The sequence below is a fragment of the Ctenopharyngodon idella genome, chromosome 4 (assembly GCF_019924925.1).
Source record: "Ctenopharyngodon idella isolate HZGC_01 chromosome 4, HZGC01, whole genome shotgun sequence".
Taxonomy (NCBI): Eukaryota; Metazoa; Chordata; class Actinopteri; order Cypriniformes; family Xenocyprididae; genus Ctenopharyngodon; species Ctenopharyngodon idella.
The window spans coordinates 496060-515016 of record NC_067223.1 but is presented as its reverse complement, the minus strand read 5'-3'; the positions used below and the strand labels follow the sequence as shown (position 1 = coordinate 515016).

At 38.4% G+C, this 18957-nt stretch overlaps 1 protein-coding gene across 1 annotated transcript in view; it reads left to right on the top strand.

The window, feature by feature from the left end:
* Nucleotides 1–1793: 1793 nt before the first annotated feature.
* The window catches only part of LOC127511323 (proton myo-inositol cotransporter), a 98385-nt gene continuing 81221 nt past the window's right edge, over nt 1794–18957 (top strand). Inside the window, exons 1-3 of the mRNA XM_051892088.1 lie at nt 1794–2607; nt 13918–14077; nt 17347–17555. Of these exons, the coding sequence (XP_051748048.1) occupies nt 2073–2607; nt 13918–14077; nt 17347–17555 (904 nt within the window). The 5' untranslated portion in view covers nt 1794–2072. The remainder of the gene's footprint in view (nt 2608–13917; nt 14078–17346; nt 17556–18957) is intronic.

Sequence of the window (18957 nt, the reverse complement as noted above, 5' to 3'; positions counted from 1 at the left end):
CAAAATTAAATTCAAATGGAGATTATGCTACAGTCGTTTGGATAAAAGATTTTTCTCCTGAGGAAAAAGACCCCAGTAATCTCACATGTGCTTCCTCTGCTTAGATATGCCAAAAGCCCTACAAACAAAATCTCAATATAACACATTTCTCATCAAAACTTTTCCAAGACCAAATTATCTCAGCTATGATAACCATGTTCACTGAATATCTAATCTAATCCAATCATTGTCTAATTTGTGTCCATTTATGTTTCCAAACAATTTTAGGAGACCTAAATGAGACATAAATGAGAACTTCTCTTCCTGAGTTATGAAAAAGTATCCTCTGATCAATACCGTTTTCCCATAGGAACTGCTAAGATGCACCATTACAGGCTAATGTCAGTTTTATCATGTTTAATGCAGACATACAAAGTTGTGCAGTGGATACTGGTTTATAATTTGTGATAGATATTAACAGGTTATTCAATGGTCAGATCATTTTCAACTTGGAACATAATTAAACTGTAATTACGAAATGAAATGAATGTCAGGTTGTGAATGACAATTAATGTCATATCCAAAAAAAGTTTTGTCAGGTAGGGCCTAGCCTGAAAATGCGCTTCAAATGGCATCATCTAAATTAAAGTCCCCCTGATGTAGTCAATAATTTTATCCTTTAAAACTCATCTTTGATCACCAAAATTACATATTTAAACATTTTTTTCCTGTGAAAAAAATTCTTAATGCCTTAAAATAGCTTTAGGGTGCATCCAAAAATCAGGCATTGACTTGTAAGGCAGTGTTTGTGCATGAAGGCACCTCACGAAACTGATTTTGGACAGAATTCTGAGGCAGCATGACAGTTTAATGATCTACAGCAAAATAGCGCGAGCTTTGGTGAAAACTAAACAAATATTTAATTACTACAGTAGAAATTTCTCTATAGAAATTACATCAAAAGTGAAAAATGTTGGTCAAAAACGTACATTTACACACAAACTGACCAGCAAACGCAACTTTCGGACGCCATCTTTATTTTTCTAGCTCAACTGTCACAAAATGGAAAGCATAGGATTGTGGGATATCAAAGGCAGCGAAGGATACATCTATGCTGCCTTCAAAAGTCGATCAGATGTCAGGAGACAGGAAGCGAAGCTTACATTGGATTAGAAACTCCCTTGAGTGGTCAGTTAATGATATGCTAAAGCCCGCTGGCATGTTGACCCGATTGGTTACAAGGTACATTGTGACGTCAAAGAAACCAGCGATTTCAATTGTTCAGATTTTCAGAGTCTTTGGTTTACTGCAGTTTTAAAGAGAAAATACTCAGCAATGGTGTTGATTTATGAATTTGTCTTAAAGCATGTTAAAAACACCAGATAAACATATAAACAACATTAAAAACTTGATTTTCACCACAGGGGGACTTTAACAACATATTTTATTGAAGTTAAATATAAAATAAATAAATAAAATATGTTAATAAAATATAATAATAATAATAATAATAATAATAATAATGTAAATATAATTTGCAAGTTTACATGTTAATTAATACTTTAATGAGAGACAAGAAAACATAATGCTAAATATATTTGGCTTACTGTCTATCATGAATGGCTGGAGCAAGACACTTGACCAAAGCTCTAAATAACCCCCGGATATCTTAAATTATTATTATTTCTTAATAATAATAATAATAATTATTATTATTACTATTATTATTATTTTTAAAAACTTTTTATAGCGTATGCAAATTTTTTACATTGTTTTGAGGTTATTGTTTACAAGAGGAAGCTCTTTGGCCAATGGATGTATTTCTCTGCACGTGTATGTTTGTGTAGTTCTTTGACGCCATGCCCACGTCACGATGACGCTGAGCTCTTTGCCTTCACTCTCACCACTGTCTGATCCTTCAGACTTCAAGCACAGAGCAGTGACACAACTTGTAAGGAGTCAGACTCGACAGACCATTCATAAAACCCCATCAACAACACAACAACAAATCAAGCTGGACTCATATCAGCCTACTTCTCCAGTTCATCCTCTTTGACTCACTGTGCGCATTTTATTCTTGCGGATTTTCACTTATGTCCCGCAAATCCAGCGATGACTATAATCTGCGTAGTATGAGCAATCTGATGGGCGAGAAGAGGAAGCGAGCGTCGGATGATGGAGAGCGGAGTCTCATCAAGGCTCCGTCCAGCGCGAGCCTCAGCAGCGCCGGTCCCTCAGCAGCGTCCCCTGCGCCCGCGGACCTGGAGCGGGCGGCGCGCAAACAGTTCCAGCAGGATGTCACGCCGGGTTTCGTCTACGTGCTGGCCGTGTTCTCCGCAATTGGCGGCTTTCTGTTCGGCTATGACACCGGGGTGGTGTCCGGAGCGATGCTTCTGCTAAAGAGGGACATGAATATAACTTCCCTGTGGCAGGAGCTGCTGGTGTCCGGGACTGTTGCCGCGGCGGCGGTGTCCGCGCTGCTCGGCGGGTGTCTCAACGGGCTGTTCGGGCGACGGGTGTGCATCCTCACGGCAAGCTTCACCTTCGCCATCGGGGGCATAGTGATGGGATCTGCTCCAAATAAGGAAGCACTGCTGGTTGGACGACTCATAGTAGGACTTGGGCTTGGTAAGTGAGACACACCTGACCGGTGCTGATGCATTCAATGTGCTCTTGACATCAAAAAAGTTACTATGAGGTTGTTTGATGTGTTGCTATTGTATTGTCTTTCAATCTTCAGTTGATTTAACACTTTACAATAAGGTGTTATTTGAAAACATTGGTTAACTTCAACAATAGCTAACATGAACTAACATGAACTAATGAACAGTACATACAGCATTTATTAACCTCCTCTACTAATCCATTTATAAGATCAAATGAACGTGAACATTTTTTTATTAACTAACATTAACAAATGTTAATAAATGCTGTAAAAATATATAGCCTATTGTTCATTGTTATTTCATGTTACTTGAGATCTTATTAAATTTATGTAATTTAAATTTTAAAATGTAATTATTACATCAAGCAGATATAAATAATGTTGTGGTAAAATATTACTACATTGTACAAAGTGGTACATCTGCAGTTTTTAAAGAGCAATTTCTACCTAAGCTTTTAAATAGCCTAAATATGCTTAATTTATGTAACCTAGGTTGATTTAGTCTTATTAAAATACATTTTGGACTTGATTAAAACCAAATAAAACATTTTATAAAGTTACCTAACAAAACAGCTTCTGCATTGAAGTTTATATATTTGTATGTACATATATATATATATATATATATATATTCAAATCAATCAGGCAATTTTAGCCCTGTGGACTATAGAAAGAAATACCTTTATCATTAGTTTATAAACTAATGATAAAGGTTATGTAACATATGTCTACCAACAGTGTTCAACAGTCTGTATGCAAGCATCCCAGGAGAATAGCCTTCTCCAACTTGCAGACAGCTTTTCACAGGTAGAAGTGTCAGTGTTGTTCCACTCAATGTTAATGGCTTCGAACAGTTCATGAGTAGTTGAAAAATGTCTCTTAGTTCGTCTTCCATATATATTTATTATAGCGTTAAAATCTGGACTCTGACCAAGGATCTGGACTTGTTCTCAAGCCACTTCATGGTTGTCTTTGCAGTTTGCGCAGGAGAATTGTCTTGTTGAAAAACATCTGATCATTCCTCTTTAGATAACAACTTTTCAATTGTGGGAAGCAAGGCAGTCTGCAATATTCTCTTGTACTCCAAAGCACTAAATGACCTTTCACAGTGAAGTAGCTCATCAACACCAGCAGCTAAAAAGGCTCCCTGCACAATTACACCCCTTCCTCCATGCTTCACTTTGGTAAAGATGCATTTATTATTATATTTCTCATAGATTTTTGAAGACACCACTCTGGAGCATCACCATGCAACTTGTGCTTCATTGTAATTAATCTCTCCACACACAACTTTCCATATTCTGCCAAAAACGTCATGTTCTCCATTTACCAATCCCTACACTTTACTAATTCCTACACCCCATTGCGCAAATTATGGGAGTCAATTCTGTTAAACTGTAAACAACAGATTCTTAGAGCATTCCAGTGAATTATTCATGAGATACATTGTAAATCGGGAGATCAGACAACAAATGCGCAGTATATGTTTTGTTATTTTTTTATACCGTTACAGCAGAATACAAAGGAAATAATGCAACAATTGAAAAGAGCTCTTGACATAGATATTCTCACTATACCACTTCACATTAAAATACCAAGCGTTACGTTATTCTCTAAGTAAATTAAGGAAATTTTTACAGCTTATTCAGTGAAACTAATGGATAAGAATTAAGGATTATTTGTAGCACAACCTTATGATTTGAGATGATATGTTTCATTATTTTTGAGTGGAACGTCCCCAAGCCGGAAATGACTCCCATGCAGTAGGCTCGATAGGAAAAAGGTAGATTGGTGTTAGTTTTATTTTTGTTTGTTTTTTTCATTTGTGTTGTCATGGCCTTGTTGTAAATGACCTTTTTTGGATACCTTTGTTCTCTTGCCTCTTTGTAACAAGATGAATAAGAGTGGGTTTCTTTCGCATTCCCTGTGTAATCGTCTTCATGACAGAAGACTAGACATGGACCCAGTGGGATTCAGCGAGTACTTCCAGCTTAGTAAGAAAACACTTAAGTGCCATGAGACAGTTCTCTAGGGTATTTAGACAACCCAAGATGCTCTAATTTGGTCCTTACCCGCATTAACTAAAAAATTCATTTCTGCAGGCACTAACACGTCATCTCGCACAGAAGAACTTGTGACCGCCAGTATGTTTAGCCTCTTCCTCTTCCTCACCCATGGCCACTCCAACCTGTTATTCTAGCTCTCCTAACTATTGCAACTGATTCCTTCTGCAATGCTCCTTAAGCTTTGAGATGCAGCCCAACCAATTCCTGACTGAGAAGGCTAAGGTGGCATATATAATCTCTGTTCTACCTGGCAAAGCAGGGGGCGTTGATTATCTTGGATCAAGGTGGTCCAGTTCTCCAGTCCGCTAGTGCTTTCATCAAACAATTCCGGGAGATGTTCGAGCAACCAATGTGAGATTCACCTGCCGGTGAGTAGTTATCGCTTCTAAGACACTAAACCTTGTCTGTGGTGGAATATGCACTGCTTCTTCACCCTTGTAGTGTCTAGCAGTTGGAATGAGCCAGCCGTCCTCACCACGTATCATCAGGAGCTAATTCTTGCTTTACAGAGGCAGCTCCCAGGTAAGGATTATGCTATGGGACTGCAGTGGTTTATTCAATTTGTGTGGGTAACCTACTGAGAGCATGCCCTTACAAGCTGTATTCCACTTATCAGAGTGAATAGTCCACGTTGCAGCAGTCTGAGCATCAGATGCTTTCCCTGGAGGAGACAATGCGGATTAGTTCCACCTGGCTGACTCCAGAAGAGCAAAGGAGTAGACAGGATCAGCAGTTATGTTTATACTTAATGAAAACCATTAATTGTCCTACCATCCATACCTCATCCTTCATATTAAGAGTAACAATACGAGAGTAACAATACAACAATTCTATCCATACTCCTGCCCTCACAGACTCCAGCGCAGCAGGAAATTTAATAGCCCAATCACTCCTCTCTACACTTCAAATTTAACTAAAAAATTCAGCTCCCTCTCTGCTCCTTCATCAGAACACCCATTGGTTCTGGATTCATTACTCATCAAACAGGATCACTCACCCTCCAACCCGGGGACTTCCACAGATAAACACTCTCATTATTGTTAAATCCACAGCAGATGTTGTCCTGGGACTGCCAATGGCTAATTCATCACAATCTGAGTCTTTGGTCCACTAGAGATGTGAGCAGTTGGGGTGAACAAGGTTTGGTTGCCTTTTTCTGGCCTCAACCTTCCACCAAGGAGTTACAATGTTTCCTCAGCTTTAACAACTTTTATAGGCTATTCATTCATAATTTCAGCTTTCAACAGGGCCCCCATCCTCTATCACCCTGATCCAGAGCTCAACTTTATCATTGAGGTTGATGTATCTGTCACCGGGGTCAGTGCACAGGTAACTCATCCTAAGCTCTTTCAAGTCATCACAGACCACCACAACCTTGAGTACCTCTGTTCCACCAAGAGACTGAATTCTTGCCAAGCTCACTGGACACCCTTCTTCAGACCAACCCTACTCTACCCAAATTGCACATACGTGCCAGAGCCAATTTATTGCTTTCTCCTGGATTGCCACTTAGGAGTCACAGAGGTGTTGGCACTGAACCAGAAGAGATACTTGTGGCCCCATCTCCTTCACGACATAAACAATTATGTTCTCACATTGTTCCTACATTGAGTGCGTCATCTCCAATATTTCTTGACATCTGCCATAATATTATTTATGTAATCTTGTTTAGGTTATCAGAATAATTAATAATTACTATTTTCATTATGGATTTTCGTAGCTTAAGATTAAAAGTTTGGGGCATGGGTAAAACAAAATCTATACATAAAAGGCAACTTGAAAAATAGCAAAAATAAATGAATACAGTGAATTATTTTTTAATGGTCACATGCGGTTATGCAGAAACCAAATACAAACTCAAACCTCAAAAAAATCTGTCATTAACATATCTATATATTTGTGTGTGTGTGCGTGTGTGTGTGTGTGTGTTTTGACTATATATTTTTTGGACTAACGTCTGTCAAACTTTTTTTGCCTTTGAATTATGTTTGAGTACATCCACACAGTTAGGTTATTTAAACTGTGCTCAATGTGGCTGATTTTTCTAAAGTATTGTAGACTGTCTTTTTAATTGCTTTGCTTAAAGGATACCAAGTGAGTCATAATGTGTGTAAGATCACAGGCTTTGATAAAATTTCATGCAGTGCTTCATTGAAAATTCAGAACTATTTTTAACTCAGGCAATTAGTACAGAGTCATAAGGATTCACATGATTTGACTGGGTGGTGAGACTGACAGAGCTCCACTTGCTCAAGTGGTATTTCTCATTAATGATGTGCGTACCACAAGGAGCTTCCAAGAATGAGCTGAATATCCCACGAGCATTTGGAAAGAGCAATTTGGCCTGATGCTTATTGTCTAGGATTACACACTGTCATTAGGGAAGATTGGTGTTTTCTCATTCTAATGCCGTCTTGATTGCTCAAATGCAGAGAATTACAATTTGAGCATTAATCCCTGGACCATAATCCATATTCATAATTTTAAAGGTAGGCTACTATTACTTTTTAAGTAATACACACACAATACACATTTTTGGTAAAAAGGGAGCTCTTTTGCCAGTAAGCAACCATCCAGAAAAACATAGCACCCACCCAGAACACCTCAGTAACCACCAAGAACACCCTAGCAGTGCGTTTTGTGAATTTTTGTGTAGTAATTTTTGTCTTCAGGAAGTATTATAATGTGATGTATTTTTTCAGTTTCAAGTCTATTTTCAAATACTTTTCATAAATAACTTTCTCGAAAGGTCATTGATCTGATAATTGACCACTGACTTATGGTTTAAGCAATTGAGCCCAATTACTTCCACACTGACCTTTGCAAAAACACAAAACCAGTATGGAGCAAAACCAAGGTCAGTTAAACCATCAAATTAATGACCTTTTCCTCAGCTCATTATGTTTATTTGGCATAGCTATGACAGCAAAAGCTTCCTTTACTGCACACTCTATTTATGTGTTTACTCTATATTCAGTCTATACAGTATGTGAGTCAAGTCATTAATGCAGTGTTCAGAAAGTCAGTCTCAAAGGATTTGGGCAATTCCTCATCTTAACAATCCTTCAAACTGTGTGCAGATCTTTGTGCTAATCACAGATGGTGTAAAGTAGCAGTTCATTTGGCTTGGTGATGTCTAAGGCAATGGTGTGATCAGAGAAGAAGCTAAGCTGTTTTGGCAATCGTCTGCTGTCTCCATGACTCCACCACCCTTGTGGAGCGAAAGGCCATTAGAGCGATGGCCTCTCACGTTGAGTGTCTGGGGTAGGCCGTTGAATGAAGTAGATGTGTTTTTGCTTTAAGACACTGTTGCTAATAATAAGGGACAGCTACAGCTTCAGTGTGGAGTCTCACACTAATGAGCCCACTCTCTTGTTTAGCAGCTAAACCTAAGAAAAAGAATCTACAGTTTCTTTAGTAGACATGACTAAGACACCAAAACAACATAGACTGTTACATCATAGGGCAGAGCTTCAATATTGATATTGTAATGTATTGTGCTCAGGAAATCTTATTTTGTATAATGATATCAGTGAATTGATACTAAGTATTCCCTAGCGCATTTAAACAGATTTACTGATGGCCATTAACGTTGAAATATAACACTCACACTGTAACTCTCATGCAACATCAACAGCCTTGTAAATTGCGATTCAGTTGTTTATTGTGTTTTCTGTACACATTGCTGTTCCAAAGCAAAGTACATGCATAGCTACCTTCTGAAGCATCTTCCTAATCAACACAAAACCTCATAACTTAATGATGTTCTACTTCAGGATGTAAACTTTGTTATCAGCAGCACAGTAATAATTCTCTGCAAGATCACAATTTATTACAGAGATGCAAAGCTGACCATAAGGCCATCTTATTAAAAAAAATAGCTTGTTGTGAAACATTCTGGGATTTGGGATTTCTGACTTAGGCCCCGCGCAAAATGCCGCAAATGAAACAATCATCTTCAATAAAAGTAATGAGACTAAATGCTCTTACCAGTGCTGTTGCCTCGCTCTCTCCTATTGTGGTCTTTGATTTTGAAATTAGCTGATGATTAGGGGTGTAAGAAAATATTGATACACATGAATATCGCGATATTATGATGGCGATACTGTATCGATTCTCAAAAACACTGTATCGATATTTATATATTTATTTATTTACATCCAATATTTGTGGCATTGTGTTAAACCACAGACTGTATAAAACCTAACCTCTAGATGGTAGTGTTATCTCAGAGCGTAAACTGACGCTGAGCCGGAGAAGCGCAAGGTGAAGGTGCGTGCATCGCTAGTGTTAGCATTAGCAAACCCAGCTCACAAGACGACGAATTATTCTGCTCCCGCGGTATACAGAGCTGAAGTGTGGACTCATTTTGTTAAAATTAAGTAAATTAAGGCCATGTTAAAATTCAAAATACTCGGGAAACGCATTGAATCTGAGAGCTCGCTTAACATCCCGACGTCATCCGTGCTGCTGAGAAGTGTTTCGATAGAATATGTGATATGTACTGCACGTTTTCCTCTCAGTAACAAAATAAACACACAACAAAATTGACAGTGGTGGCAGCAGAAAGAAAGCATCTGATCATAGCGATGTGGAATATGGTTGCACCAGCTCTCCAGTTCAGTACTTTAAATAACACTTTATACAATAGACTGCTTTAAAGCAAGCAGCTTTACAGTATTAAATGTAAAACAGTCATTCAGTCATGGAATGGACTATGCACTTTCTGTTGTTAAATAGTTTAGAAATTAAAAACTGCTATACTGTGAACCTTTAAAACACATACACATAAAGAATCCTGCAGTCACTTTACTATTTTCCCTTTACTTAGATTGCACAAAATAGTGATTAGTGATATAAATGCAAATTATATTGTATTGATTAAATAAAATAAAGTTGCTTGTCAGGTTTTATGCATATGGTTGTGTGTTCTTTATGACTGTTTTTTCTAAAATTAGATCTTTCTAAAAAAAAAAAAAAAAATATTGCAATATATCACAATATATCGTATCGTAACCATGTATCGTGATACATATTGTATCGCCAGATTCTTGGCAATACACAGCCCTACTGATGATCAATAAAATGTAGCTCATATTTGTTGCTTTTGGTGATGTGAACTCCATTAAATCTGCATATAGTGCAGGAATTGAAGATCGGATTTATATCCGTTTTGCAGAGACACATTTATGTGGCCAAGTGTAAATGGAATCGTTTTGATAAATCAGATCTATCTGATCAGTAAAAACGCATGAAGTGACCAGGTGTAAACAGGCCCATAAATGTGGGTTAAGTGTATGTGACTTACTTTCAGTTTCATTAGCGGCAGTTTGCGTGTTGACTTGCTGAAGGCCTACTCTGATCTGCGGCGACGTGTGCTACTGCAGTAGTGCCGTCATATCTGGCTATAACATGTCATATAGCCTATAACATGTCATATAGCCTATACATGCTCTCACACATTTATTTTTTAGCATTTTTGGGAGGAGTAAAATTTACTGTGGTTTCAACAACCAGATGCATTTAGACTTGTTCAGTTTTGACTGGAATGTGTCCCAGACCACTTCCTGAAGTGGTTTGAGTGATTGGATTTATATCCGTCTCGAATGTGGAGAGCATTTACATAGTCTTTTCAACAAGTTTACTACATCATATGTGATGCAAGTCAAAAGTCAAAATGTAGTAGTTTACAAATCATGCACTATGGTGAAAGTGTTTTGAAGTCACAATATAGTTATGTGCAAGAAACAACATGAAAATTGTCTTTAATAATCAATAATCTGCACCTGTAATCATAATTTGTGTGAATAGGAATAAAAGTTGCTGTTGTTTTACTGCCACTAGTGTTCATTTAAGCTGGAAATGGCAGTGAAATGTATGTATAGGCACATTTTTTCCCAGTGAGACTATGTTGATTATGATGCATTCATAGGAGGTAGCTGCTTTTTCAGACTAGGCTTTGGAACAGACCCTTTGAGACAAGTGGGCAAGTCATGGTTTCATTGGATAAGCAAATGATTTGATGTTTTGTCCCTCAGTGGTACGTATTAAATGTTTTCACCACATACAGACAGATACAGTATCATGCTCCACACCGGCATCTTATTCATTTTGAATGATCCTTCCATGTGATATAATATCGGTCTTCCCACATGTATAAAAATGAAGGATTGTCTGTGAATAGCATTGTTGGATACCTGCACCAAACACTTCTACGTGAGAGGAGAATACATCCTTCACTCATGTGAAGTCAGTGTCTTTCAAAACGTAAATGAAATGCCAATAACAGCTGTCGTCTCACAGTATTGATTAACCTCCTTGTGAGGCAAGCAGTGAGGTGTTCCCATGGCAACAGGTACGTTGTCTGCCGGGCAACGAGAGCGACAGTGAACTGGGGCTATTAATAGACTTTATAGCGAGCGGTTATGTCGTAGACCTTGTCAGATAAATGTGGGCATGTACTTTTTGTTTGTTCTCCTGTGTAAATATCATGTGAACATTGGTCCCGCCACACCACACCACATCACACTTCAATTTCCTCCCCATCCCAATCTGTTGAAAGCAAATTCACATTTTACGGTGTCCCTGCGATTCCAGAAATCACTTGCTTGTTGAAAATTTGCATAATGTGACACATCTGTGATGTAATTGGTGGGAATGAGAAGGATGTGGCCGGACTATATTATCATAGTTCTCTTGAGCCCCATGTGATTGGCAGGGAACACGGGCACACAAAGCAAATTCACTATGCATGTCACATACTCTTACGTGTAACCCTCTGACAAAGCCCGCCAAGATGAGGTCCTTTGTAGATCTGAGAGACAATGTCAGCGTAATAAGGCTTTTAGTGTTTGGAGATTTATTATTTGGTGCATGTCTGCAGTACTAGATTTAGATTCAAATAGCATTACTGGCATGCACATATTCATATTTGCATGTTAAATAAAATAAGCTTTTTTTATTTCTTTCTACTACTATTACTACTACTACTATCTACTGCTATTTTTGACACGACTATACTTTAATGAAAATGTTCACCTCAAAAAAAAAAAAAAATCATTTAATGACCCCTTGTCAGGTGTGGCTGTAATAAATCACACACAAAAGGAGTAAAGGAACAAAAACAGTCTTTAATAAGTCCAAAAAGGAAATAAGCAGGAGAATCACACAAAATATATCTCTGAAGCAAACATTGACGATACCGGACAAAGGAACAGAATGAAATTCAGGGCTTAAATACATGGGGAACATAATCAAGGTGAATAGAAACAGGTGTGTGGAAATGAATTAACAGCCAGAACTAGGAAATGAACTAGGAACTCAAGCAGGCAAAACAGGAACAGAACACAGTGAAAATTAAAACAAAACAGACTATACACATTACACCTCCCTGGGAAGGTGCGTCCTCATGCCGTAACAGTCAAACAGAGGAGGAAGGGAGGGGGCTCAGGTGGAGGATGTGGAGCTGGAGAGGGACATAATCAATCAGGGGCAGGCAGAACAGTCCATGGAGGAGTGGGAGGGAGGAACCAGGAGCAGGAGGAGCCAAGCAGGGACCCAAAGCACTGCCAGGACGATGGTCCACTGTGGAGTCGAGGGAGGGAGAAGCCATGGTGGATACTTGGCTGACAACACTAGGGGGAAGACTGAAGATGAATCCAATGGAGGTGGAGACCCAGGTGAAGCTGAAGAGCCCATGAACCCACACAACATCAATGGCTCTGGTTTGACCATTGCAAAGCCAGAGCGATAAGGGAGCCTGGTGGAGCTGTAAGGACGATGGTCCCAGGTGGAGCCAAGGGAGGGAGGAGCCAAGGTGTAGCCGACAGGTCACCAGCACCCACTGCACAAATGTGGCGAAATCCTCTCTAGGACCATTCCCTAGGAAGCCTGCCTTGGGGCTGGAGATGTAAAAAACACAGAGCGAGCGGTCTGGATAGTGGGTTAGGCATGCCAGATCTGGTCCTCCAGGGAGTGGTCCTTCTGCTCAAGGCAGAGCCGTTGGACGGCGGGTAGGTCCATATGTGAGGGGGTAGAGGAAAAAACACCACAAAAAATCTGTTCTAGTTCTGGTATTCTGTCACGTGTGGCTGTAATAAAGCACACAAAGGAGGAGTAGAGAAACAAAAACAGTCTTTAATGATAGTCCAGGGAACACGCAGGAGAATCACATGAAAAATATAACTCATAACCAAAATTTGACACTACCGGACAAAGGAACAGAATGAAACTCAGGGCTTAAATACATGGGGAATGTAATCAAGGTGAATAGAAAGGTATGTGGAAAATAAATAACAGCCAGGGAAACGAACTGGGAAGTCAGGCAGGCAAAACAGGAACAGAACACAGTGAAAAGGAATCCAAAACAGACTATACATGTTACACCCCTATGCCGTTCCAAATCCGTATTATAATTATTATTATTATTGGGTGGAACACAAAATGACTGAAATGAATTAGTTAGGAATATACTGGCTACAATAAAAGTGAATGGAGCTTGGGCTGTCAACCTCAAAAAATACAAAAAAATAACTTTGGAACTTGTGGAATACAGTGTACAAACAATATGGGATACTATACAATTCTTTTAATAAATGTTTTTGGCGCTTTTGTTTCATTTTGGAGCTCAACAGCCCCAATCCCCATTCACTTTCATTATGCAGAAGGGCAGACGATACATTCTTTAACATCTCACATTTTGTGTTCCACAGAAGAAGGAAAGTCGTATGAGTTTGGAGTAAAGGATTGAATTTTCATTTTTGGGTGACTTATTCCTAAGGTGCTTGTGTGTTTTTGCTTTGGGAACTATGCTATCTAACCACAGGATAACCTTTGAAATAAAAGACAAAATTGTGTGGGAAATGGATGTTGTGCTTAACCATGTTTTTTTTTTTTACTTCCATCCATTCCATACAGTTTACTCTAATGTTGAAATCATTTTCTTTGTATATACTCTTTATATAACTCTTTGTCATGTAAATACAGGCACTAAAATTTAATTATCGAATTTAATTATCGATTATCGAATGTTTTAAAACTGTTACTGCTTATGTCCACGATCATCCCAAAAAAACAGCTGGAGCAACATACTGCACTGTTATGTCTTATAATTAGTTTCACATCTGTGGAATGTGAGCAGCTTATGGAAAGATGCCAAACCAAATGGAAAATAACCAATATTTGACTGCTATATATACATCTGTTCAGGTATTGGGTCCATGACCATTCCTGTGTATATCGCTGAAACCTCGCCACCCCACCTGAGAGGACGCCTGGTCACCATCAACACGCTGTTCATCACAGCGGGCCAGTTCATAGCCAGCCTCATCGATGGGGCCTTCAGTTACATGCAGCATGGAGGTTGGAGGTAGGAGCATCCAAGTATTTGGGTTTTAATGGCAGAATTTACATTGAATCTAGAATTTGTCTTGTTTCTTTGCTGTGGTGTTAAATGCGGAAAAATACAGTTATCTTATTTTTTATTTTTGAGAATTTGTAGAATTTAATGATTTCTATGATGTTCACAATCTACAGCACCATGGCAAAAGTAATGACTGAGATGTGAGCTTGAATTTAGTGTGAGGAGAGAATGAATTCACTGTGTGGATTTGTCTACCTCTGTGTGATGTGAACGTCAACTCTACTGGAAAGAATCATCCTGTAGGGCAGATCCTGTAAATCATATCATTCTCACTCTCTGTAGCCTGTCACAATAAACCCTCAAAACAATACAAAATAAATGTTACACCAGCTGTAAAATATCCTCCTCACAATGTGCAGCTGTTGCTCTGGGAAAGAAAATGTGTACTTGATGGAAATGTCTGCATTAATTTACTTTTATCTTCTCCAGCATCAAAACCACAAATCTCTCTATGTAAATTAAGGGATTACTGCCTAACCAACACATTCTCATGATAATTTGTAGTAAATAAAGATGCTAAGAATGGCTAGGTTCATACAAAAAGTTAAGACTGTTTTTGCTTTATTTATTTAATTATAGCCATTAAGTTTGATGTTTAGACTACTGTATATGGTTAGGTTTAGTATGACTGAACTACAAAACTCTTATGAAAAGTTATCTCGTACAGGTTATTATGACATAAGACCAAGTTGGCTTAACTGGCAGATATTTCTAGTAAAGATCTAAAATTTGATTAATTTACTCAGAAATACTAAGCACAAACCTAAAATATGGGTAGCACTTTACAATAAGGTTTCTTTTGTTAACATTAGTTAACTACAGTACATTGGTTAATTTGAACTAAAAATGAACTTGTACTGTACTGTAAAAATGAACTTGAATATTGGACTGCATTTATTAATCCTAGTTCATGTTAATTTCAACATTTACTATTACATTCAAAATTTGTATCTATTTACATTAATGCACTGTGAACTAACATATACATGAACATTTTTTATTACCTAACATTGTCAAAGGTTAATAAACACTGTTAAAATATATTGCTCATTATTAGTTCGTATTAATGCATAAACTATTTTTAACAAATGACAATATGTAAACTATGTATATGTTGAGAATGTTCTTACCCCATTTGATTTATTATTATTTTTATTTTATTTTGTTTGTTTTTTTTAATTTATTTAATTATTTATTTATTTATTTATTTATTTTTTGCCTAAATCTTACTAAATTTAGTTTGATTTATCTGGTCTTATAATAATGTACAAGTATGGATTTATTCTTAAAACAAGAAAACACATTTCCTGGTTACACAATTTCAAGTCAAGTCCACTTTAGACATACTACAAAAAAAGTAACTTCGCAAATACAGGTGCATCTCAATAAATTAGAATGTCGTGGAAAAGTTCATTTATTTCAGTAATTCAACTCAAATTGTACTTTAAGTCTTTGGTTCTTTTAATTGTGATGATTTTGGCTCACATTTAACAAAAACCCACCAATTCACTATCTCAATAAATTAGAATAAGATCATAAGATCAATAAAAAAAAGGATATTTTAGACAGAAATGTCAGACTTCTGAAAAGTATGTTCATTTCTATGCACTCAATACTTGGTTGGGCCTCCTTTTGCATGAATTACTGCATCAATGCGGCATGGCATGGAGGCAATCAGCCTGTGGCACTGCTGAGGTGTAATGGAAGCCCAGGTTGCTTTGATAGTGGCCTTCAGGTCCTCTGCATTGTTGGGTCTGGTGTCTCTCATCTTCCTCTTGACAATACCCCATAGATTCTCTATGGGGTTCAGGTCAGGTGAGTTTGCTGGCCAATCAAGCACAGTAACACCATGGTCACTGAACCAGCTTTTGGTACCTTTGGCAGTGTGGGCAGGTGCCAAATCCTGCTGGAAAATGAAATCAGCATCTCCATAAAGCTTGTCAGCAGAAGGAAGCATGAAGTGCTCCAAAATTTCCTGGTAGATGGCTGTATTGACTGTGGACTTCAGAAAACACAGTGGACCAACACCAGCAGATGACATGGCAGCCCAAATCATCACTGACTGTGGAAACTTCACACTGGACTTCAAGCAACATGGTTTCTGTGCTTCTCCACTCTTCCTCCAGACTCTGGGACCTTGATTTCCAAATGAAATGCAAAATTTACTTTTATCTGAAAAGAGCACTTTGGACCACTGAGCCACAGTCCAGTTCTTTTTCTCCTTAGCCCAGGTAAGACACTTCTGACGTTGTCTTTGGTTCAGAAGTGGCTTGGTACGTGGAATGTGACAGTTGTAGCCCATTTCCTGAAGACGTCTGTGTGCGGTGGCTCTTGATGCACTGACTCCAGCTTCAGTCCACTCCTTTTGAAACTCTCCTAAGTTCTTAAATCGTCTTCGCCTGACAACCTTCTCAAGCCTGCGGTCATTCCTTTCACTTGTACACCTTTTCCTACCACACTTTTTCCTTCCAGTCAACTTTCCATGAATATGCTTTGGCACAGCACTCTGCGAACAGCCAGCTCTTTCAGCAATGACCCTCTGTGGCTTACCCTCATTGTAGAGGGTCTTGATGATCGTCTTCTGGACAACTGTCAAGTCAGCAGACTTCCCCATGACTGCTGTTGGGATTACTGACCTAAACCTAGTATTTATACCCTGAGAATGGTAATTTAATAGAACTTGAAATTAAATATTCTAATAATTTGAGATACTGATTTTTTTTATTTTGATGAGCAGCAAGTTGTAATCATCAAAATGAAAACAAAAAATATTTTACTTTATGTCTAATAAATCTAGAATATATTTAAGGTTTACTTTTTGAATTAGACACTTAAAGTCAGTAGAATGTCTGTTGGGGGATAATCAAAATAAAGTGTTTGCAGATATTAAGCAGACAGTCTACTAATTGTCTAATGAGTTAGTTGACATGTATTTTACCTATAATTAACAGAATGTCTAAAGTGGACTGCTGAAATAAAGTGTTGCCCAATTTGCCAAATGAATCCTTTTTTAGTTCATACCATCCATCCATACCATTAATATCATGTTCTGTTCACATCAGATGCAGTTTCAAAAATAAACTATCAACAAAGCGTAGGCACCATGTAATCTTTCAGCAGCTGAGGATACGTGACTGAGACAGAAACAGTGATTTTTTTTTCTTCTAATTTCTTACATCCTCAGTTGATGCATTGTTTCTTTTTCTTCTGTGTAGGTATATGCTGGGTCTGTCAGTGGTTCCTGCATTGCTGCAGTTCCTAGGGTTCCTCTTCCTACCAGAGAGTCCTCGCTGGCTCATCCAGAAAGGTCTTACCCAAAAGGCCCGGCGCGTGCTCAGCCAAATCCGTGGCAACCAGAACATTGACGAGGAGTATGATACTATCAAAAGCAGCATTGAAGAGGAGGAAAAGGACTGCGGAGGAGGTGGGAAAATAGTCTTGCAAGCACTCTCACATGCAAGTAGCTCAAAGAAACACAAATATAGTCTCAGTTCACTGGTTTCATTAAATTATGGAAAGTACTCAAGTGCACAAGAGAAAACCACGTGGATGTTGGCAAACTTAAGAAGCTTTCACATTTACAGCGATTTGCAGCATCAATGCACCTGGAAGTCATTCGTTTTAAATAGAAGTTGGTGAATTGAGATGAAATGAGTATCAGAAACTGCTACAAATGCGACAAAGTTGCGGTGACCAATAGGCCAATAAGTCTAAAACTGCTCTGATTCATTTAGTGAATCAGTCATTAGACTGATTCAAACCGATTACTAATGAGTTGAGTCTTTTTAACCAATTCTTTAAAAAAGAACTGGCCTATAAGGCTTTTTTGTTAAGCATTTTGCAGTAGCACTGTGTATTCAGTAGAGACGCAGTCCCAGTATTCTGGTATAGCAAGGTGTCCAATTCTGCTCCTAGAGGTCCACTTTCCTGCACACACCTGGAAGTTTCTGGTGATCCTGAAGACCTTGATTAGTTCAGAAGGTTCAGATGTATTTAATTAGAGCCAGAGCTAAACACTGTTGGAAGGTGGCCCTCCAGAAGCAGGGTTGGACACTCCTGTGTATTTTGGTACAGTGTTTCATGTGCAATGGTCAAAGAATGCCAACCAAGGGCAGTTAACGGAACCAAATATCCTGAAAATCATTTGGTTCCATTAGTCTCAGTTGTCAACCATAGCAACTACAAATAGGATTGCAGACAGTAAAGCTCACATAATCCGTTGTCTGATACAGATGAATACAGCAGGTAAGTAGGAACACCTACTAGCAACCTACAGTACAGCATCTTGGCAACCTCAGTGTCAAAGCATGTTTATCCTTATGAAAGCAACAAGAAAAACAAATCAAAGTTATCGAAGATGTGGCAGCACATCTCACACAGAATAAAAAAAGCTTGTGAAATGCAGATGTCAAGGGACAAGAGGATCTTGGAAAGTAGATTGGTTCTGTCCTTAATTACCTCTGATTCAAAGGTCGCTAACTACTGGCTGAAGAGTTCTTTACATCCCACTTTCCTCTGCAGAGCTGAAGGTGAAGGAGCCCCTTGTTTTCAAGCTCTATTCAGAACAACAGTCTTATTGTGGCACATACATTTTAATTTGTTACAGTCCAGGAGGTAACCTGGTGGAGATTAATGCAAATGAAAGAGGAACAAATGTTTTCTTAATGCTAAACAGTACATGCATGGCACACCAGCAATAAAAACCCGAAGGGGCCACAGGTGTTTATGAACCGAAATTCATATGAGTCAACCTATAATAGCCAAGTGCAATGGAAGGCAACATTACCAGCAATTCAACGGCACAGCAGGATGGAAATGACTACTGA